Raw genomic sequence first — 23091 nt, 5'->3', positions numbered from 1 at the left:
AACCATTTGAAAAAGTATCCCAATGTTGGACTGATGGGACTACGAAGAAAACATCGACGGTCGTCGAGGTTCTGGTGGATCTGCCCTGATCACATGAAGGAAGAAATGCTATATTGTGCACCAAGAACATCGGAACCCTTCAGATCTTTACTCGCCATCCGGGCACAAGTAGTGGACACACTACAACAGACGGTCCCATCTCGCGGCATTGATCTGAGTTGGGCTATTGAATCCCTATCCGATGAATATGCTGCAATTAACACCACAAGACAGACCTTTGAAGTGGTGCTGCACTTAGGAATTATTTGCCGCATGATTTTCAGAAATGAATCTCGGTTCTGAACTACCAAGTATGACGGCCATCGTCTGCGAGTAAGGCGACACGCAGCTAGAGGGCATATTCTTCCAATGTTTTGGTGAGGAACACCTAACGTCATGGTATGGATGGCCGTCGCGTATGACTTCACGCGTATGAATCAGGAAGTACATCACAGATATGCTTCATCCTTACACATGTCATGTGTATCGTGACTCACTATCCTGATACCATCTTTCAACAGGACAACTCTCGTTCTCACGACACGTTTGTCTATGAACTGCCTCTGTGATGTTGATGTACCATCTTAACCAGCAAAAGACTCAAGTCTGCCCCCAACAGAACTTGTACAGGACTAGCTCGTGTGTGAACTTTATCCTAGTGTCAATATCTAGGATATCGAGGACCAGTTACAGCAGCTGTACTTCAGTTTACTTCAAGAAAGTACACAACCGCTGTATGACGCCCTTCACAGTCAGGTCAGTACGTGCGTTCAGGCCCAACGATGTGTAACATCGTAGTGGCGAAGAACCAGCGGAGTTCCCCAACTGTCAGTTTCAGTGTCTGTGTAAATATACAGCGTTTATCAAAAAGAACCATCCGATTTTTTAAAAAAATCGTAACGCTTATGTTGTTTGAGATAGGTGCGAGAACAACGTACTGCTGGAAAGAGCTGACTCTCGAGTTTGGAATCGGGACAACAGAAAACGTTTTGTGTTCTACGTTTTGCGCCATGCGGGTCAGTAGTTGTTCAGCGTGACTTTCGTGCTAGGTATGGTGTGGATTCTCCTACAGCACAGAGCGTAAACGATGGCATGAACAATTCCGAGAAACAGGTTGTTTGTGTGAACGCAAATCGCTGGGCCGTCCCCGCGTTGCTGACACAGACGTCGAACGCCTCCCCCAGTTCCACAAGGACTCCATAGAATCAGTTTGCCGTGCAGTTCGACAGCTCAGCATGCTCCCGATGTCCGTCTGGCGTGTGTTGCATCGCCGTTTTCACATGAAACCATAGGAAGTTCAGCTACTGCAAGCTCTTCGTGAAGGTGACATACAGCAACGCGTGGAGTTCCGTAATTTCGTTCTTGGCAAGATGGAGGATGACAGTTTTCTTCCGCGCTTAGTATTTAGTGACGAGGCAACATTCCATTTAAACGGAAATGTGAACCGTCGTAATGTGAGAACATAGGGTGCAGAACAACCACATGATTGTACAACATGAGAAGGATTCTCCAAAATTTAAAGTGTTTTGTGCAGTTTCACGGGAAAAGGTGTGTGGTCCATTTTTCTTTGCCGAGAGCACTGTTGCAGGAAGCACATATCTCGATATGCTTGAGAACTTTCTTTTTCCCACAGTTGGCGACTGATTCGAACGACTTCATTTACGAACAGGATGGGGCGCCGCCGCACTGGCATCTGGAAGTGCGTTAATTTTAAATCAGAGGATTGCTGAACGATGGATCGTTCGTACTGGACCAAATGATTCAGCCTTACGTTACTGGCCTCCACGGTCACCTGACTGTATGTGATTATTTCTTGTGGGGGTTTGTAAAAGACTCTGTTTGTTTATGTGCCTCCGTTACCAACAACAATGAATGAACTAAAACATCACATAACAGCAGCTGTGGAAGCTGTAACTCAAGACATGCCCACTGCAGTGCTGGAACAGTTTGAATACCGCATTGACATACGCCGTACATGGCATATTGAACACCTTTAAGAAGGTATGGAAAAATAACTTTTCGAGTTTGCCATTCATCAAAAAACAAAATTCATTGTTTATGTTTATTAGTTTCAGAAATATAGACGTGCCATATCGACTGATTCTTTTTGATACTTTCTGTATTTTAGAACTCGTAACGAAACCGCAATGCGCTGAGTGTGATTTCACTTCCACGTCTCCTTCGAGGTGCTTAACGTTGTTTTTGGCGTTGAGTGTGTAAGATATTGGAGAGATGTCCCCATCCTTTACTCTGCGATATTTGTCGGAGACAGAGATGGGGGCCCAGCAGTGCAGTAACCGGATGCTGCACGGGAGGGCAGCCGGTGCTCAGGTGACGCGTAGGGTACGGAAGGGAAGGGAAGGGACGGCCAGGCTAGGGTAGGGAAGGCGGTGGCGCGGCGCTTCATTGGGGATGCAGATTGCAGCGGCCCTTTGAGCCCGCATTGTTAGAGCAGCTGTCCACGTGACGCTGGACCGGCCGCGGCCGGCTACCGGGAGTGTAACGATCCGCCGCCGCCGCTGCTCCCGGGGAATGCAGCGGCCGGTCGATTCTAAGGCCGCGGCCGGCGGCTCTCCCTGCGTAATGACCGCCTCTCCCGATACGTGCGGGGCTTCCTTTCTTTGTCCACTGCGAGGTCTGCAGGGGGCGGGTATTAGCTCGATTGCACACCAGTAGGGAATGAATTGGTCGTGGCAGTCGCTAGGGAAGCAGTATGAAATCTGTATGGGGCTAACGTGCGGAGATTTAAATACGGAGAGTTTCCACCGCGAGCTCGATATCTTATCTGCTGCGACCCACAGTTGGATTGAAATTTGCTTATTTAGTCCACTAGAGCGTGGAGTGTGAACGGTTCGATTGCCACCGAAGCCGAGATACGGAGCGACCAAGAAATAAATAAATAAAATAAAATGCTCTATTTTCTTTACTCGAGAAATATTAGCAACTATTTCCAACCAAGAACTTTCGGCCTCGTTTTGTCTCCAGCACTCTCGACGCTCCGTAAATTTCCCCTTCCAAACCATTCGGCTAGGGCAGCGTTGGTAGCGGCAGACATGACACGAAACGCGATATCTTACGCCGCAGGAACCCACCATGTTACTGATTTCTGTCATTTACATTTGAGCTTTGTTTGGTTTCCATAAATAGCGTTACTCAGATGACGAAGGCTTTCGTTCCACATCCTTCCCAATCCGAACGTCCCCATTGACTACGTCGTTGACGGGACGTTGTATCCCAGTCGCGCTTTACGAAGCTAAATTTTCTTAATTTTGGACTTTCTCCTTGCAAACGTGACTATTTTACCGCCTCGGCGCCCCACGTTATGTTTGGTGAGGTCATACTCATTTGTCAGCCAGAAGACGCTGAATTGTGGTGAGCCATCAGCCCCTTTCCCTCGTTGGTTAACGGCACCGCAACTTGTCTTGTTACGTGGTAGTTGTAAGTGACGTCTCTAAAATGTGCCTCTTCAGTATTTATGTCTTCGTAACAGAAAATACTTCAATATCTTCTCAGTCAGTGCTCGCTATCGCATTTGATTGTATGTCATCAAAATCAGCAAGTACGGTTTTTAAGATACTTGTATACGATGCGCAAGTTACACAGTATCGACTGTCCGAGGTGGCAAGTTCTCCATTTCATTCGTTCGTTTAACGCTGTGCGGCCGCCGAAAGCGTAAAGAAAGCACTCGAAGTTACTGTAAAAATAGTTATTCCGTCACTTTGCGACGCCCTTCACCGGATCGACACTTAATAAAATATTCTTATGGCGCTGCTTCCTAGATCTACCTCTGACGCGTGCTGGTTTGCTAAACCTCTTTCGAGAGTCGAGTTTAAGTACTTTTGCGATAGAATCCGGGCTGTTTGCCCACGCAGATTCCGTCGCAGTCAGCCTCTTCGTTTAGTTTGTTTTATAAACTAGATATAACTTGCAGAATGTATTTTTTTACTTCGTAGCAACGTGTGCCCTGTTTTAAGACTTCCTAGCATATTTCCGGAACGGCAGTGTAACCCGGAACTTGGTTGTCAGTTCTAATGTCCAATGAGCACGACTCGCCGTTAATTCTCCAGCACCCTAACTTTACAGAAGCTCTCCTGCATTCTTCGCAGGATTTGCACTCCTGGAAGAAATAATATGTGGGTGGGGAAGAAAGGATATCGCGAGAGAGTGGCTTAAACACACTCCACTATCTCGCTTGCATAGGTGTCAGCTGTTTTCTGCTGTCCAGCCGAAACAAACGCGGCAAATGGGCGTGATGGCACCAATTTCTTGGAGGTATCTGAAGGAGTGAAAGTTTCCTGTTGTGACAGAAGCCTAACATGACTAGTGGCAGTTAACTGTCGTATTAACTGCATGCCTAATAATAAGAAGGAATGAAGGACACCACAGCATAAATTTTGGCAGAACTTGGGTTGTGTTCCTCTCCGCCCAACCGAGAAGTGTGACGTAGTCAAAATGCCATGTGGCACTGAGCTCCAGAAATCCCAAAACGCCGCAGAATTCCGGTTCTAAATTGCAAGTCCTCTTCCGTAGTCTGCCACATTCAGCCGCAGATAATTAGATTTTCTAAGTACGACACAGCGCCGCCTTCTTTACAAAACCGCGCTGTCGACAGGTAGAAAGGGCTGCAAAATAAGGATGAGTCCTTCAACGTGCCATTATTTCCGAGCTGCGTAGCGGCAACTGGCAAACAAAAAGAATCGCAGAGTAGTTAGTCCAGGGCGAAGGTACTGGGCGGTGGTCTTTTGCAGATTAACTGCTGACGCCGCGGTACAGCCCAAATGTGCCGAGTCCATTCTGCATCTCCAACCCTTCCATCCTTTTCTTGTCCCTTTCTTTCTCTTTTTTTCTCTCCCTTTTTTTTATGAAAAACGAGAATCGCGCGCGTCTCAATGGGTGACCTCGATTTACGTCCGCTGCGTGGAGGCGCATTCTCTTTTAAGGCCGCTTCGCCAGGACATTATTACTCGGCAGCAGGCGGGGCAGCCACGCGGACGCGTGCCGACACTACAGGCGGCTGCTGCTGCGGCGGCGTTTGATTACATTTCTTTTTCTGCGCCGTCCGCGCGCCTGCACGGTAATTAAAATGAGGCGGGATGCGACGGCGACGGCCGCTCGAGGAGCCGAGGTGCGGCGGCGACAACTGGAGTCCTTTCAGGCGCGCTGCTCCTTTTTAATTCTCCGCGCAGCTAGCAGGCGGCGGGCGGCTGTGAATGGCCGCGGCCGGTATTTTTAGCCGGCTCCGCGAGGGGCTCTGATTAGTTGGCCGCGCCGGTGTGAATGTGCCCCCGCCGCCGCCTGCGCCTTTCTCTGCCCAGCTGCCCGAGCGAGCGAGGGAGCTGTCGCGCTGGACTCGCATTCGGGAGGACGGAGGTTCAGATACTCGCGCGGCCGTCCAAATCTGTGTTTTCCCATATTTTCCCAAACAGAACTTGTGCTCCGTATTAAAGCCCTTTCGTGAGACATTTTGCCAACGTCCAGAGCCTCCAGACAAGTAGACGACATTTACTTCCGTTGAGCCCCTTGACAACACTGTCACGATTCTGAAGAATGCTGCCGACTGAACGTGTGGAAGCACGGTGAACAAGGCACGATACTGAAAGACAAAAATGGTTCAAATGGCTCTGAGCACTATGGGACTCAACTGCTGAGGTCATTAGTCCCCTAGAACTTAGAACTAGTTAAACCTAACTAACCTAAGGACATCACAAACATCCATGCCCGAGGCAGGATTCGAACCTGCGACCGTAGCGGTCTTGCGGTTCCAGACTGCAGCACCTTTAACCGCACGGCCACTTCGGCCGGCTACTGAAAGACAAACCAAGTTGTTCTACATATATACCCATCGGAGTCAAGAAGCGGAAAATAAACGTTTTATTAGTGCGTCATAGTAAAAAAAATCAACATTTTGCAGAAAGATCGCTTTCAACAAACGTCTGCTACAACAGTGTCCAGTTCTACAGCTAGCTGCTCCATTGCAAGTCGTACCTCACGACCTTAAACCCTCATCTCCCTTAATTCCTTCTTCTGAAGTAAATACCGTGTTATACTCAGTAATTGGAACTTTGTTGATGATGATACCTGTTCGCAGCAATACACTTCCATAGAATTTTGCATGCAGACTGCTTGTACAATGTGCCTTTTCAGAAAAACTGCCCTTCTAAGCCTCAGTGCCGATAGTTACATCTTTCTCCGGATTACAATAAAGTTGTCCTTGTCCGTCGGTGGCTGATTTCACACCTTATTTTGTCATACGTTTAGGCTACTCATCGTACCACGCCTGCCCTACGCTCCGCCGACTATGGAAGTATAGGGTGTCCTAAGACGAATGGCCAGTAGTCGGGAATATGACAAGAACGAACATTCGAAGCAAAAAACTTCATATCAGCGTAAGCCCTGTGGCGAATGGTTTCCGAGATAGAACACCTTTAATCAATATTCTTATTTATAGTGTTGTTCAGTACAATGTCAGGTATACAATGTGTAACAGTTAGTAAACATTATAACATGCTTTCTACAAAGTATCAGTTGAAAATTAAGCATTTTTAACACTTTCACTCTTAAGCATTATCGTATACATCTTATTGCAGCTGTTTTACCGTTCACAAAAAATGTCCGAAAATCCCATCGTCAACTTCAATAAATTTGTTCACTCTTGGGAGAACATTGTTGCCTCTGAACGTTCCCTAATAAGGGCAGCGGCGTTCATGATGCGACCAAGCAATTCATCTCGCGTATTCACCTTTCATTAGCACACCTCAGTCTGGTATAAGGCCTGGCGATCTTGGTGGCGAGTTAATTCTACTGCCTAGACCAATCCAGCAGTTAGGGTAAGTGCGGTTGAGATGTTCACTTACACGTCTGTTAAAATCTGGAGGGCCTTCGTCGTGCTCTAAGTACAATGCTTTCTGCATGACCAAAGGAACGTCCTCAAGGTGTTCAACAAACGATTTTTCCAAAAACGCAAGTGATGTTGACCCGTCATTCGCACCAAACATTGATTGAAAACCGAATTTTGAAAATGGTTTCTGCCGTAGCATGTGGATTTCCTACGACATCGAAGATTGTTGGATGTGTTGTTGATTCCATTCCGTATAAATGTAGCTTCATCAGTGAATAGTATTACTGGAAGCAAACGACGATTGTTATTTAACCAGTAACAGAATTTCAAGTCCTGTGGCATTGTTGCCAATGTGAAGATTGTGGACACGCTGTATGTGAAATGGGTACAAGATTTCAGCATGTGTTCATGGGACGTTGATACGTGCAGAAAATCGTTGTGTACTAGTAGTACACTGCACCATTTCAACGATGTTTCGTTGTTCCTGTACAGCTTGCTAAACTACACATTCAGAAGTAACATGGGAACTTCCACTTTTTTTTCGAACAGGAATTCGAGCTGTCGGAAAGGACCTGTGGTATTCTTTGACAACAACAGGGGCAGTGCCATCATAGAAACTGTAAACATGTCACAGACAGCCAAGAATTCGCCACTTGAGCAGCGCTGTAGCGCGCATGCCTTACGGGGACCACACCCTGCCTATCTAACCCATGTTAATTAAGGCAAGTATTTGACCTATTGCCGGCCAGAGTGGCCGAGCGGTTCTAGGCGCTACATTCTGGACCTGCGACCACCACGGTCGCAGGTTCGAATCCTGCCTAGGGCATGGATGTGTGTGATGTCCTTAGGTTAGTTAGATTTAAGTAGTTCTAAGTTCTAGGGGACTGATGACCTCAGAAGTTAAGTCCCATAGTGCTCAGAGCCATTTGAGCCATTTGACCTGTTTCTGAAAAAAACTATTTGGTGCAGGACCTTAATATTTTTACTGTATGTTACACTATGCTAATAGTCAACTGTACTAAAATCTACTGCATCCATTTTATAGTTTTTAAGAAATACTTGTTTAAATTTATTAACAAAAAATATTAAGTTTTTTCTGCAGAAAATATTTTTTTGTGAACTTCCTAATGGGGAATATTAATGAGTGTAGTACCAGAGGTGGCTTTTTATGTTATGCAGAGTCTCTGAAAATTTCATTCATTTATAATAGTTTCTGATATAATGGGGCATATGTACTGAAAATTTTAGTTTGCAGGAAATTGACTTTAAAGAAAAAACTTTTGGAATTTGTTACTTACAGTTAATTAAAACTGTCCTGCTGCATATGATGGCCCTTCTTTGGCCTCTAGCAGCTCTTCCAGCTTATTTTTCACCTATCTGGATGTTTGTCTTGCTTTCTTGGCCATATTAGATGCAGACCTGTCTGCATCGGCTATCATTTTACCGCATTGTTGCAGCCCGGTGATCATATTTTCACCAGGATTAATTCCCAGCTTTTTCAGTACCCACCACTTCCCAATATTACCACAATTGAATGTAATAACAGCATCATGAACTCCTAGTTTCATTGTATGCATGCCTACAAATACAGTTTTAGGAAGGCGGTTCCAAATTATGCTGTTGAAACATTCATTTTGGTTCTGTGTCTGCTCATCCAGACATTTCCTTAGAAGGTCAGGATGAGCCAAGTCTCTCAAAACAGGTGTAATTGCTGTAATAACAGGAGCAGGAAGAGAATGCTGGTGAGAATAAGATTCTCATGTTGCCTGAGCCCTATTGTATTTGCACCACGAATTTTCTCCTGCTGGACACAATCCATGACATGGCTTATCATCACTAGAGGTCTTATGGAAGAATATGGCCCAAACATCTCTCTTCATTGCCTCCAGATTTTTTTTATTTCTCCTAATTGCCTGCCCTTAGTATACCTGCAAGTTTTCTATTTCAGTTAAACAGGGTAACACTGTTGACGCCACGATTCTGCCGAACTGACAAGGGAACCTCCCCATCGCACCCCTCTCAGATTTAGTTATAAGTTGACCCAGTGGATAGGCCTTGATAAACTGAACACAGATCAATCGAGAAAACAGGAAGAAATTGTGTGGAACTATGAAAAAAATAAGCAAAATATACAAACTGAGTAGTCCATGTGCATGATATGCAACATCAATGAGGACGTGTGCTCAGGAGCGTCGTGCTCCCGTGGTTAACGTAAGGAGCTGCGGAACGAGAGGTCCTTGGTTCAAGTCTTTCCTCGAGTGAAAAATCTAATTTCTTTATTTTCGCAAAATTATGATCTGTCCGTTCGTTCATTGACGTCTCTGTTCACTGTAATAAGTTTAGTGTCTGTTTTTTGCGACGCACCGCAAAACCGTGCGATTAGTAGACGAAAGGACCTGTCTCTCCAATGGGAACCGAAAACATTTGATCGCAAGGTCATAGGTCAACCGATTCCTCCACAGGAAAACACGTCTGATATATTCTATACGACACTGGTGACGGCATGTGCGTCACATGACAGGAATATGTTGTCGACCCACCTAACTTGTACACTTGGCGAATGGGTAAAAAATTCTTCTGCCTTGCCCGATTTAGGTTTTCTTGTGGATGTGATAATCACTCCCAAAAAAGTGATGAAAACATAAGTGTTTGTCACATAAAGTGCAACAAATGAATGCAACAGTTTCACAGTCGCACAGTTTTCCCTGTGCTCTGTCAAAACATATGTTTTTAACGTTTTCATACAACGTCCCCATACTACGGCGCAGTTACCTCGCATCGGACGGACAGATAATAATTGTCTGAAAATAAAAAATTAAACTTTTAACTCGAGGGAGACTTGAACCCAGGACCTCTTGTTCCGCAGCTCCTCACGCTAACCAGGGGACCACGACGCTCCTGGTCTTGCATGCTCCTTGATGCTGCCTATCTTGCACATGGACTACTCAGTTTGCATATTTTGCTTATTTTTTTCATAGTTCCACGCAACTTCTCCCTGTTTTCTCGATTGATCTGTGTTCAGTTTTTCAAGGCCTATCCACTGTGCCAACTTATAACTAAATCTGAGGGGGGTGCGATGGGGAGGTTCCCTTGTGAGGAATCTCTTGCCGACCGAAAAATGCCGCATCGCAGTATCAGATGAAATGTCGCGTTGTACCGAGTACTTCCGAGAAGTACCGAACGAAGCACGTACGCAGCCCACATCTCGTGCTCGCGTGCAGTTTGGCATGTCGTTGCTGACCGTGACATACACCATATCTGCATAGGCCATTCATTATTAGCGTAGGTATGTGGCACTTAGCGAGCGCATATAGAAACACTGTTAACTGGTACTTCTCTCTGACACGCTCAGTCGCACTACTTCGCTCACAACACATCATGGAGATCTGCACATTCAGCGGGCTAGTTTAGTGGTAGAAAGACCTTCCGAAGAAAGAGGTCAAAAGTAGCGAGGTAGGTTGGGCTGGAATAAAAAGTCAGAAGGGTGGGTAACACATATGTGCACGTCAGTAGCCCAGAATTAAATGTACATTAAATGTGTCTTATGTCCATATGGTGTTACTTGCTTGAAATGAGTGTTTATGTATATCCCTGAATATTGTCCATTCCCTCTGGGACACCCTGTATAAGAGACTAAATAGTGATAGAAAATTAGAACAGAACAGTCTGAACAGACTATTGGACAGGTTGGTCAGAGCATCCTGTATAAAAGAATAAATAAAGGAATGTTTGAATAGTGAAAGAAAATTAGGTCTGAAGAAACTATTGGACAGGTTGGTGAGATAAGTTTTGAAGCAGTTTGATAGGAAAGGCTAGAGAAGACACTAATTAGAAAGTGGGCAAGCTGTATTGAGAGTAGTGGGTGTAGAACTGCAGCAGATTTCCAGACACGAAGATGTTCGTGCAGTTAGAAAGAAAAGAGGAACAGAGTCAAATTTGTGGGAAACTAAAGTTCCTTGGAATATTGAAACTTCCTGTATTGCATAAATAGCTGGGTACTACCTTTAGAAAGACACTAACGTCTCAAATACGAGCTGTTCAGAAACAAGAGTCGAGTCTTTCGTGATTTTTTGCGGGATCGTAAAACAGTTTTCTGGTGAATGCACAATACTTCTTTCATAGAGCAGGGCAGAAATGAACGTGGTTTCTTTCGTTTACCGGATCGGGTCTGCCTCTGTGGAGCAGTTTACACGTAGCGAACAAGTTACTTAACTTTCCGCCGGCCGCTGTGACCGAGCAGTTCTAGGCGCTTCAGTCTGGAACCGCGCGACCGCTACGGTCGCAGGTTCGAATCCTGCCTCGGGTATGGATGTGTGTGATGTCCTTAGGTTAGTTAGGTTTAAGTAGTTCTAAGTCTATGGGACTGATGACCTCAGATGTTAAGTCCCATAGTGCTCAGAGCCAGTTAACTTTCCTTCTTCCGCACATGAGTGCTGCTCAAGCATACACAACGGATATGTATGAAAAGAAAGCGTGCCGCTAGCGCTTGTATGGTGGACGAATAATATTTGAGAAACAGAGACAAGAAGGGGAAGGGGTGTTATGGTAGCACCGATTTGCTGCCAAACTCAGCTTTTCCGATATTGTTCACGGAACTCTGGAAGATAATTCTTTTTATAGTTCGACATTACTGTGGCGTCCACCAATTTACGCCAGTGACGCGCCCCTAACTTGTCGAGTTGACTACAGTTTAGTGCTTGGGGCGCCTCACCAGTACGTTCATTTCACGGCGTGTAACTGGAGCTAAGTACATTGCAGCCGTACTTCTGGAGCTGTGTGTTCTCACGACTTCATGTTGCTGCGTTCTCTCTCTTTGTGCTCCGCAGTTGCACGTCGGCCACTTGTCGTTGCCAGCGCGGGGCGCCAGTCTTTTGGTGGAAGCCGGCGGGTTTAAAATATTCGTCAGTGTGCGAGAGGGCGGCCAGCCGCCGAGTGATTAGGAGCGGGCGGAGACGGGCTCGTTAAGCCGGAAGAATGCCGGCTCAGCTGGCCTATCGATCAGCCATTGTCACCACGGCGAACGACCGCGGCCACGTGACCGTCACATTATTACACGGCGCGGCGCATTGAGTGCCTCGCGGGGGACACACTTGAGGCCTTGCAGCCGGCAGCAGGCGCTGCCCCCCTGTGCGTGCGCGCGTGCGTGCTCGTGTGTGTGTGTGTGTGTGTGTGTGTGTGTGTGTGTGCGTGTGCGTGCGTGCGGCGGCGGCGGTCGCTGCGGCCGCATTAATAATCCAGGCGGCGCGCCTCCTAATGATGCGGTGGACTCGTGTTTGTTCTGCAACTGTGTGGCTGGCCGCTGGCGCTGTGTGCGGCCTCCGCCCTGCCGCCGCACCGTCACAGACACGCGCTGCGCGCCGGGGACAAGGCAGCGCCAGCGCCGATCTGTGCCCTCGCCGCATTTCCCAGAGTGTTGGCGGCTGATATGCACATCGCTGCGCTGTGTTGCGCCGTTGTGTTCCAGGTGGGACTGGTTTCCAATCACTTTCGTTCGAGGAGTTTTAATCGCGGTGAATGGTGGCGTTTCGCGCTAAACCCGAGTTTCACCGTCCTGTCTTACAGACACGTTTGACTCCACATATTCGTATTTAATCTGGAAACTATAAGTTTTTGTTGGAACTGCGAATTACCTACACCGTGACCAGTTACTAGATTTCAGCACAATTAATCGCGACGCGTTTTAGGACATTTTGATTGACCATCGGGTGACACTGTTGGGGAAACTATCACTCGGCGGTGGAGTAACGCATTATTCGCAAAGCGCCATAAATATGAACATTAAGATCTAGTGACTTGCTGCGAAGTCTATCCTTATTTGTAGTTTCACTCGTGTGGAAACGTTATATCTGACGACTCCGAGCTGACTTTCAACAGTATTATGTTGTGTAGGTACTCCAGTCAGTCTTGCTACTTAGTTCCTTATCCCATTATCACAAGCAGGACATTGTAGTAAGTCATCGATTCTCTACAGTTACTCATTTGATACATCGTTTGATGCAAGGGAAAGAAACTGTCCAAGCTATTTCCAGAAAAGCACCCCTGCGACGCTTTGATGTATTCACATACTACACTGATTTTTGTGCACGTTGCTCGTATCGCTCCCCCGACTTAGTTATTGGAAGTCCGTAGTAGCAGTCGTCACAAAATACGGCTTGCTTCATTCTTATGCCTTGTTCTCTCCACCTCCACTTCATCACGTAGCAGAGCCAATAAAAAAGGATGATTTCCGCAGAATAATCTATCTTGAAGCAGACAGTTTAACGTGATGTTTCGCTCTCAGTTCCTAATGGTTCAAATGGTTCAAATGGCTCTGAGCACTATGGGACTTAACATCTGTGGTCATCAGTCCCCTAGAACTTAGAACTACTTAAACCTAACCAACCTAAGGACATCACACACATCCATGCCCGAGGCAGGATTCGAACCTGCGACCGTAGCAGTCGCGCGGTTCCGGACTGCGCGCCTAGAACCGCTAGACCACCGCGGCCGGCTCTCAGTTCCTAATACCTTCTCGTTTACCCTCTGTGCATGTGTAGGAGTGCTAATAATGTGATTCCACAGTAGGCTCGGTTTCTTTGTTACTGAACCATTAAGCTCCCATTTGTAGCGCCGATCGATTGCATTCGTCGTTAGATCTACAATAATTAAATGCGTCTCTATTCTCAAAAGTTCCTAAGATAAGCTCTTACATGTGTCCGCGGTTTTACCGCTAATTTTCGTAAGTAATCCTGTAACACATATGAACTTATAATTCATTGTTTGATTCCGTTGTCCGTTTATGGCTGGTTGGTTGATTTCGAGGTGGGGACCAAACAGCGAGATCACCGGTCCCGTCGGATTAGGGAAGGATGGGGAAGGAAATCGGCCGTGCCCTTTCAAAGGAACCATCCCGGGATTTGCCTGAAGCGATTTGAGGAAATCACGGAAAACATTAACCAGGATGGCCGGACGCTGGTTTGAACCGTCGTCCTTCCGGATGCGTTTCCAGTGTGCTAACCACTGCGCCACCTCGCTCAATAGCCCATGTATAAGTTGCGTGTCTCACATAAAGGCACTCAGGCGGTTTTGGATGCAACATGGAATATAAACGTTATATCTGTGCATTGGTTCTACGTTATGCTAATCTTTTCTTTCGTGGTGAGAGGCTTTGTGTGTCTGTCCAGTTTCGCTAAGAAAAAATGATATAGTTGAGATTTTGAACGTTTGATATAGCAGAACAGCCTATAGTTTTTTTAGCATGACCAGCACCCGTTCTCTCGCAAAAAGGGACTACTGTTGGATATCTGCTGAAAAACAATTTGTACACTTTTACCGCCCTTGTTACGGATAATTTCATTACATGCAGAAATGTTATATGATTTTTTTAATGTGAACTCCGATTACTGTGGAATAGTATTGAACAATATACGCTCATATATAGCCAGTACAATTGTCGGGATAATGGTGTACTCTGCTAAAAACGTATTTTAAAGGTTCATTCGCGTTAACATAGAATTTCTAAACTTGACCCGATTTTTCAATCTCGTTTGGAGCCTCATTACGCGTGCAGTTAGTTACGGCGCAGCAAATGCATTTCATTTGCACACCGTGTGTATGTGTAGCGCCCGGCGCTTTACTGAAATGAAAAAACCGTCGCAGTGATTTTCCGCGATGTACACATGGGTTCGGGCATGCCTCTGGTGAGCAAATGGTCGAAAATGGCTCTGAGCACTATGGGACAAACATCTATGGTCATCAGTCCCCTAGAACTTAGAACTACTTAAACCTAACTAACCTAAGGACATCACACAACACCCAGTCATTACGAGGCAGAGAAAATCCCCGACCCCGAAATTCCGCAAATGGTCGGTCAGTGGTGTTATGTCTGCAGCCATTACAGTTCACTGTCCCTTCCAATCTGTTCCGTCTGCCGACGAAGTTCGGGTAATGAGGAGGGTGGGTGTGTCTTTGGCTGCATATGCGTGCTTTATTCAGAGTGCGCCCTCTTCACCGGCAGAGCACTCCAGCCGGAATTCCCCGCTGTGAATCACCACGTGGCCCTGCCTCCCTTCCGCAGCCCCGCCCGGTTTCACGGTGATTAAATTTATATACTGGCAGGCGGCAGGGACGGCGTCCAAATGATCGCGTCTCAGACGTGAATACTCTCAAGCAAGAGCCGGTTGGCCGAAATAGGCTCTCCAGTATCGCGTACTTTTGTTACCGTGTATCAGCGGAAGAGTTTACTCTGTACCACCTCTTCTTCTCCTGCTGCCACGCAGAATGTTTTAATATATTCCGATTAATAATTTTGTTTCAGTACTTGCAATAATACCATTGTTCATGCGTTAATTACAAGGGGAACCTAGTGCAGCCTTTAAAAGCAAAGCCGTCCTCACCGTCAAGGTCAGTTTGAATATCGCAGTACTTATTAACCCTGAGTGCATAGGATGCCATGAGTTCTTCCCTTACTTTCGCCTGCGAGACGGATATTCAAGCAGTACAACGTGGCCTGGTTACGGGCCAGGACAAAGTTTGAACGACATGGCATAAAACGCCAAACCTTATATTGGTTTCAACGTACGGATCATCACAATGTTCGCCTGAAGAGACGTAATAGCCTGCCTCACTGCATGTATCGCAGCGCTCCACTCTCTACAGCGAAGTAAAAAGTCGAAGTCATATGGCAGGCACAATGCTTTGCGATGCCGGCTTGACAACACAGCGGAAGCCGTCAGTGCCAGGTTCCCACTGGTATATTACTGGCGGTAGCATTGCCATTAGCCAACTAATTTAAATAATTCTGTAGGAGAACCACAAGAAAACATCTACATCGTGACTACCCCACCGCGATTTAAAATCGTATACGCCCCCCCCCCCCCTCCTTCCCCTAATGTGTTTCCGGTCTCTCACAAGGGAACCTCCCCATCGCACCCCCCTCAGATTTAGTTATAAGTTGGCACAGTGGATAGGCCTTGATAAACTGAACACAGATCAATTGAGAAAACAGGAAGAAGTTGTGTGGAACTGTGAAAAAATAAGCAAAATATACAAACTGAGTAGTTCATGGCAAGATAGGCAACATCAAGGACACAGGAAACGCAGGAGCGCCGTGGTCTCGTGGTAACGTGACTAGCTGCGGAACGAAAGGTCCTTCGTTCAAATCTTCCATCGAGTGAAAAGTTTAATTTTTTATTTTCAGTTTATGTGACAAACTCTTATGTTTTCATCACTTTTTGGGAGTGATTATCACATTCACAAGTAAACCTAAATCGGGCAAGGTAGAAGAATCTTTTTACCCATTCGCCAAGTGTACAAGTTAGGTGGGTCGACAACATATTCCTGTCATGTGACGCACATCCCGTCACCAGTGTCGTATAGAATATATCAGATGTGTTTTCCTGTGGAGGAATCGGTTGACCTATGACCTTGCGATCAAATCTTGTCGGTTCCCATTGGAGAGGCACGTCCTTTCGTCTACTAATCGCACGGTTTTGCGATGCGGTCGCAAAACACAGACACTAAACTTATTACAGTGAACAGAGACGTCAATGAACGAACGGACAGATAATAACTATGCAAAAATAAAGAAAGTAAAATTTTCACTCGAGGGAAGACTTGAACCAAGGACCTCTCCTTCTGCAGCTGCTCACGCTACCACGAGACCACGGCAGTGTCCATGATGTTGCCTATGTCGCCCATGAACTACTCAGTTTGTATATTTTGCTTATTTTTTCACAGTTACACACAACTTCTTCCTGTTTTCTCAATTCATCTGTGTTCAGTTTATCAAGGCCTATCCACTGTGCCAACTTATAACTAAATCTGAGGGGGGTGCGATGGGGAGGTTCCCTTGTCAGTAGCTACTGCGCCTCCTCGCTCTGTTAACGTAACAATTTGTCATATTGCAAGATGGTTTTACAAAACATGGTGTGCAGAACAGTATAAATATTAGTTTGATTCTAGATGCAGATTAGGTCGAGCGATAATGTTGCCTACAAAGTTATACCACCTTGCGATAGGAATTTCGTAGTCTGGGTTAGTTTGTTGCTTAACTCAACGGCTGTACAGTTTTTTATGATGAAGTGTAATGATCATTTCTGCATGTACGAATAGCATTTGGTGGCATACTGCGTTATGTCTCATTTCTGGGACTGCATTTGGACATTTATTTGCGCCACTGTCTACGACAAGGTCGGTTCTGGGAGAAGTAGACCTTCGGCTTAGAGCTGAGGACGAGGCTTTCCATAATCCTCCTAAATGGATGGTGTTCAGAGCCGACTGGGTTGATTTTAAAGGCAAGTACTTTTCACACTATGGCCGATGTTTCCAACAACTGTTCCAGGAAAAGTAATTAAAGTCCTGCCATAAGGCAGCACTGTAAGCAGAAGCAGGAAATGGCCAATGTGAATGCTTACGTTCTGTTCCTGATTCTCACTGGCTGAAAGGCCTACGTGTTAAATAATTTGATGGTGGGGTTTGGAGCTCGCGAAATCGAGCAGTCGGCCTGCAGCACTCGTGGAGTTGAGGTGGGATATCGTGAGCCCTCAAACGGATTTTGTGGTCTGAAGTGTTAACATTTCGGAAGTGTGGAGTTGGTGATCTTTCCTGACCAACGAAGTTACTTTTTGGGCCAGAAAACTTACAAACCTTTCGGAAGTGCGTTCCCTTGCGCGGGCGTGGAATTCTGTTTGGGCACTTTCTTGTTTTTCTCGGCGAGTTTTGCGAATTAGTGAGTGGGCTTCTTCGGTGAAAAGAGAGGCCGCAGAGTAGAGCGTGGTGCCATTAGCTAGCTGGAGGCGGTGACGGAATTGGCTAGGTTTAATTCGTGCCAGTGAATTTCATTGTCTGTCTAACGGCTTCCAGAAAAAAAAAGTTTTACTGTATTTCATGTAATTATTGACCGAATTGAAATATTTAAAATGCTGTCATAACCTACTCATTAAAATGTGTAATCTCGTGTTAAACGCTTAACATAGTAAGACCAGTATTACAGTTAGGAACTGAGTGCATCTCTCGATGCATCGTAACACAAGGCGTGCAAATTATCCAGACTATATTAATTCAATATTTGAGAATGAGAGCACTTCGTGACTTCGAACAAACTTTACACATAAATTCAAACTTTTACGAAACTTTCTCTCGCTGACCCACGTCCCCCCCCACCCCCTCCCCATCCCTCCAAAAAAACTGTTTTTACTGATTGCGTTCGCAACACATTTTGCTGATACTACTCACATGTACCACTGAGTGAAACTGCAAAATTGTACGATGCGTAGTTCAGGAGACATGACGTCACAAACATTGAGAGGCGTGGAAAACTAGCGTTTGCTTAAAACGGAGCGCAAATTATGCAGTATAAATTCATCCAGTGTTTCATAATGAGAGCACTTTAAACATAATCGCAAGCCTTCTCTAAACTTTTCCTTGCTTACTTGCCTAGCGTCAAATATTCAACACATTAACTCATTTGCAAAGTAATCAGCCGTTTGTAGTGTTTTATACGTGCCGCTCCATTATTTAAAAGAATCAGGGGTGGCTGTAGGGGGGGAGGATATTGCTTCATACTGATTTGAGGTATGTAGCAATGAGAGAATTTATGTGGGTCCGCCAATAAACATTTCCAATTAAATCCTTCGAACAGTACGTCCAGATATTTCGTTTCGTACGCCGCAGGTGATCAAGACTGAGTGGATTGTGGCCGCGGCCGCGAGGGTGATTTCGTGCGACGCTACGGGGGCCCCTGGTTCTTCCGGAAATTGAAAGGCCCAGGCCCGCAAGTCCACACGCGTCGTTCAAATTTTTCGCTAGAACCACATCTCACGTTTGAAGAGCGCTCGGACGTTGTTATTAAGACGTAGCAATATAGTTGTTGTGTTTAAGAAAGATGGCAGACTGCGAGCAGCGAGAAGACTTCTCCTAGAGCTTTGCCTTGTTATGTACGTGTTCTGGAGTTGCTGCAGCAAATGTTGGGGACGCTTCGTAGCCGTGGCGGCGGCGGTGAGCGGCAGTCTGCTGATGGCTGATGCTGACCCAGCGCGTGTGCTGTGTTTTGTTGCAGGCCTGACGCGGCCGCCCATGTACCCGTTCTCCACCGGCCAGTACCCCTACCCCATGCTCAGCCCGGAAATGTCGCAGGTTGCAGCCTCATGGTGAGTAACAAAAGAGAACGCTACGCCAAGACTCATGGAGAAATGCGAGATATTGTCCATAACAAAGTGAGAGAACCGAATAATATCCCCCTTTTTTGTACGTATTACAAGTGTTCCCTTATATGTGTCGCCCTCCCCCCCCCCCTCCTCTACTGATTCTGCAGATATCAAATCGACCAATAAACATGTTCTTCCCACGTTCGGCGCAGTATGTCCTTATCAGTCTATTCAAGAGCACTCTTGATGCGAGCCGACAGTTCTGGTAGGTTTTTTGGTTGGGGAGGCGTAAACACTGAATCTTTCACATGATGTCAAACAAAGAATGTCGCTTGAGGTTAGATCGGCAGAGCGTGTAGGTCATAACATGACTTACTGATCATCAACCCCACGACGACCTATCCATCGGTTTTCAGTTCTCTATTTAAGAATTCACGAACATCATCGTGCAAGTGGGGTAGAAGCTCACACCATCGGTCTCCAGTTATGGCATACGTCAGTTTTCAATCGCGTCCAGATATACGTGTCCTGTAACAGTCTCTTCGTAGAAGAGAAAGGGACACTAAACTTTAAACTGTCATATTGCGCAGAACATCTCAACTTTTGTAGAGTCTCGAATGTGCTGCACGATGTCGGAGGAATTCTCTTCTCTCAGATTTGCACATTGTGCCTTTACAGTGGGCCATTGACAAAAAATATGTTACTTCATCACAGAAAATGAGTTTATCGCAAAACTCATCTCCTTTACACAAGCTGTTGCAACCGTGCCGAAAATTCAAAGCGTCTGATTCCATCACTGGGAGTCAGTGCTTGTAGCAATTGCAAGCAGTAATACCTCAGTTCGGTTGTGGCATGTTCAGCTCTCTGCTTGCTCTGTTCGTCAACTTCTGCTGGCTACGTGCGAAAGTCACCCGCAGCCGGTCAACCGTTTCTTCACTCACTGCAAGCCGACCCATTGATTTCCCCTTGCAGAGGCATGCTGAAGCTTTAAACTGCGCTTGCCATCGCCGAACGGAGTTGGCAGTTGGTGGATCATCGTTAAAATTCGTTCTTGACTATCGTCACACTATTACGGCAGACTGATGTAAATGCATTACAAGCACAACATACACTTTCTCAGCGCTTGCTGCCGCCATTCGAAGACAATCGTGCGACCAATATGTTCCCACCATCGCACTGTATATCTTATGTTCCCACCATCGTACTGTATATCTTGTGTAGGGGTCATGAGAACAACATGAGAGAGATTAGGGCAAATAAGGAGGCGTACAGACAGTCACATTTTCCGGAAAGAAAATACGGAATATTGGTGCGATGCACATCCGTCGTGCTCTGTTCCGTGGCTCGCTTATTATGCAGGGTCTCAAGTAGTATATTTTTAGGTTTGTCAGTACGTCCAAGTATGTGTGGCAGGAACAAGCCATTAATGCTTATTTTCCGCTGGACAGTAGGTCAAGTGTTCGAAGTGTGGACCCAAAACGGTTAGTCTATACTGACAGGCGTAGTCCACATGGTGCAGTTACGACCGTACAGAAAACATTGGGTCGTAAACTTCCTGACGTGTTTGCGGGAAGACTGTTCGACACAGAGAAAAGCAACCAACACACTGACGTTTGTTTGTGTTGAGGTACCACATTTATATGTAGATGTAGATGGAACGAGAAAAAAAGGTGTAGGGCGTTGTGCAAGCAGTTTTACATGTCTTATGTGCCAGATATTTTACGACGTTAGCCAAACGTAATTGTTTCTATATTTACATAAGCAGAGAGGACACTGTAATAAATGTGTACGGTATGTGGAAAGTCAGTTGGACTTTCAGCAGCTGGCCTGTTGCCAGTGCATGTTCCAGGGCTAAACCCTATGTGATAATGTAATGATGTGTTGCTTCTTTGTCTTATTTTTGTTGTAAAGTTGTTGAGCGACGTATTGAAAGTAGGCGAAGCCTTTTTTTTACTTCTGAAACGGTAGCTGCTAGTGGATAACTTAGGATGGAAAACCACCTCTCTTCGTCTTACATTTCCCCACCCTTATAGTCGAACAGCGCATCGTTTTCTTGTGTTCCCTTCTCCTCTTTAATTTTCATTTGTTTTCGTGTTTCCCACCTGCTGAACGCTTTATAGCTATCTCGTGAGAATCGCAGATCGAATACAGCCTTGCCGGACCAGCTTTTGTCCTCACATTGCGAACATTTGACGTAGTATTTCGTCTCTTAAGTTGATGTGACCGTCGCCGAAACGGAAGGGGTCGCACAGAGCATGTGGATGGAACAAATGTCTCAAGGTTTTGCTGTATGTATTCTTAAAAAAAATAATAATAAGTATTGTGCTACTCTTCAAACCGGAACCGGGTGGGGGTGTTAGGATAGAGCTTGAAGATCAGACGTAATTGGCATACGAACAATTGGGACAAGAACTGCGAAATGAGTAGGGCGGGCCTTGAGCGTTATGGATGTAAGGAAATATGAAAATCGGGGCTCGGGATAGAGTTGCAAATATTTTAAAGTTACCCATCTTTACCACAGGTCAGCTCGTTGGATGGAAAAAGGGCTTCAGTGATTTTCACTTGGCTTTATTGCGCAGTTTTCTTGCAGCACGGCTTCATGTAAGCGGTGAATAGCGATTTGTTCTCTGGCTCAACTATGAAACTCGACTTACGTACAGTTTATGGAGGTTGAATGGAAAGCACTTGAAACGCCATCAGATGATGCATACTTTACTTTTATTTGCTAGGGATATGTAGCTAGGATCTGCGCAGCGTGTGTGTATTTAGTTGGTGATTGAAAAGTCCCAGATCTGCTAGTTTAGAGATTCGAGAAGCAGTTTCCATATCATCTCTTCAATATATTTTAGCTCTCTAGGCATCTCGTATGCAATCTTAGCGCACTTAATAAAAGTGAAACGTACATTGAATGAATTGAAAGGATTGTATGGAAAAATTAGCCGGGATGTTCGGCCGCGTGGTGAAAGTCTTGCTATTGACGCCACTGCGGCAAGTTGCGCGTCTTTGTGACGAAAACACCCAGTCCCCAAGCCAAGGTAGTCTCAGACTTGGCTGTGAATGAGACCACGGACACCACGATGTAGAGGCAGCGCGCTATCTAGTAGACCACGAGCTGCGGACAGTCCGTACCGTTACCCTGAAACAGTTTCACAGAATCCATCCGAAGATGAAGTCATGGTATTTTCTAATCACTTATGGGCGCGGATACTCTTCATAAGAGGGAAGTTGGACATATGTTATAGCCGCTGTTTGAGAAGTTCGTAAGCTTTTTTAATTATTGTATAAGATAGTGAAAGAAACAATGGGGCTTCGGGCATCACTGCAGTGGCCGCCGGGAGCAAGTATAGAAACCGTTTACGAGGCTTGATTTCTGAACCTGAAGAGCGGTGGTGACAAAAAGTTTGGGCTGAATACATCCTGTTTTACCGTGCAGGGAAGAAGCAATAGCTCAGCCGTGCTGAGCGTATTTCAAGGCTCAGGTGTTAGGGTCTATTCACAGGAATGCTCCTCATAATGTTTTGTTTCTGTAATACCTGCGCCAAAGGAAATCATACGACAGCTAAAGTACTTTTCCTGGCTGGAAAATTGCTTGAAACTAGGAGTAGTGGTGGGCTCTGAAGCAGTACGGGCAGCACTAGACTCCGACTCGTTCTGTACTGCTTCAGTTGGAGTAGACTTTCTAGCTCTCGAGATCATTCCGCGTCCCTCCTACATTAACTACAACAAAGGCTTTCCAGAAGGATGCTCTCAAATGTGATTCGGGCTAATCGCTGTCATCTCATTTTAAGGGAGGACGTCTTCCGTAGGTCTTCCCCGTTCTGTTCCCACCCCCCGGAGAATTAAATGAGGTTTAAGAGCGGAGAGGGGAGCCTGCGGGTTGGTTGCGCGCATCCCGCCTTATTAGGTAGGCATCGGCTTTAGCACGGTTAACTGCGGGCACAGGCCCATGACGGAAGCTGCGTAATTGTGACGGGAAATGGCCGGGAAACGGCGCCGCAGCGGGTCCCATCGGAACGCCGTCAAATTGCGCGGCCCGCCATTGTGACGCAAGCTCCAGGCCTGGCCTGTAGGTAGGTCGCGCCACCTCGC

The 23091-nt window shown here is 46.1% G+C and overlaps 1 protein-coding gene across 1 annotated transcript in view; it reads left to right on the top strand.

Moving 5' to 3' along the window:
- Positions 1–23091, top strand: part of LOC126456504 (uncharacterized) — a 152474-nt gene that overhangs the window by 74756 nt on the left and 54627 nt on the right. Inside the window, exon 5 of the mRNA XM_050092253.1 lies at positions 18915–19005. Within this exon, the coding sequence (XP_049948210.1) occupies positions 18915–19005 (91 nt within the window). The remainder of the gene's footprint in view (positions 1–18914; positions 19006–23091) is intronic.

Source organism: Schistocerca serialis, chromosome 2 (genome assembly GCF_023864345.2).
Source record: "Schistocerca serialis cubense isolate TAMUIC-IGC-003099 chromosome 2, iqSchSeri2.2, whole genome shotgun sequence".
Taxonomy (NCBI): domain Eukaryota; kingdom Metazoa; phylum Arthropoda; class Insecta; order Orthoptera; family Acrididae; genus Schistocerca; species Schistocerca serialis.
This window is presented reverse-complemented; position numbering and strand designations above follow the sequence as displayed.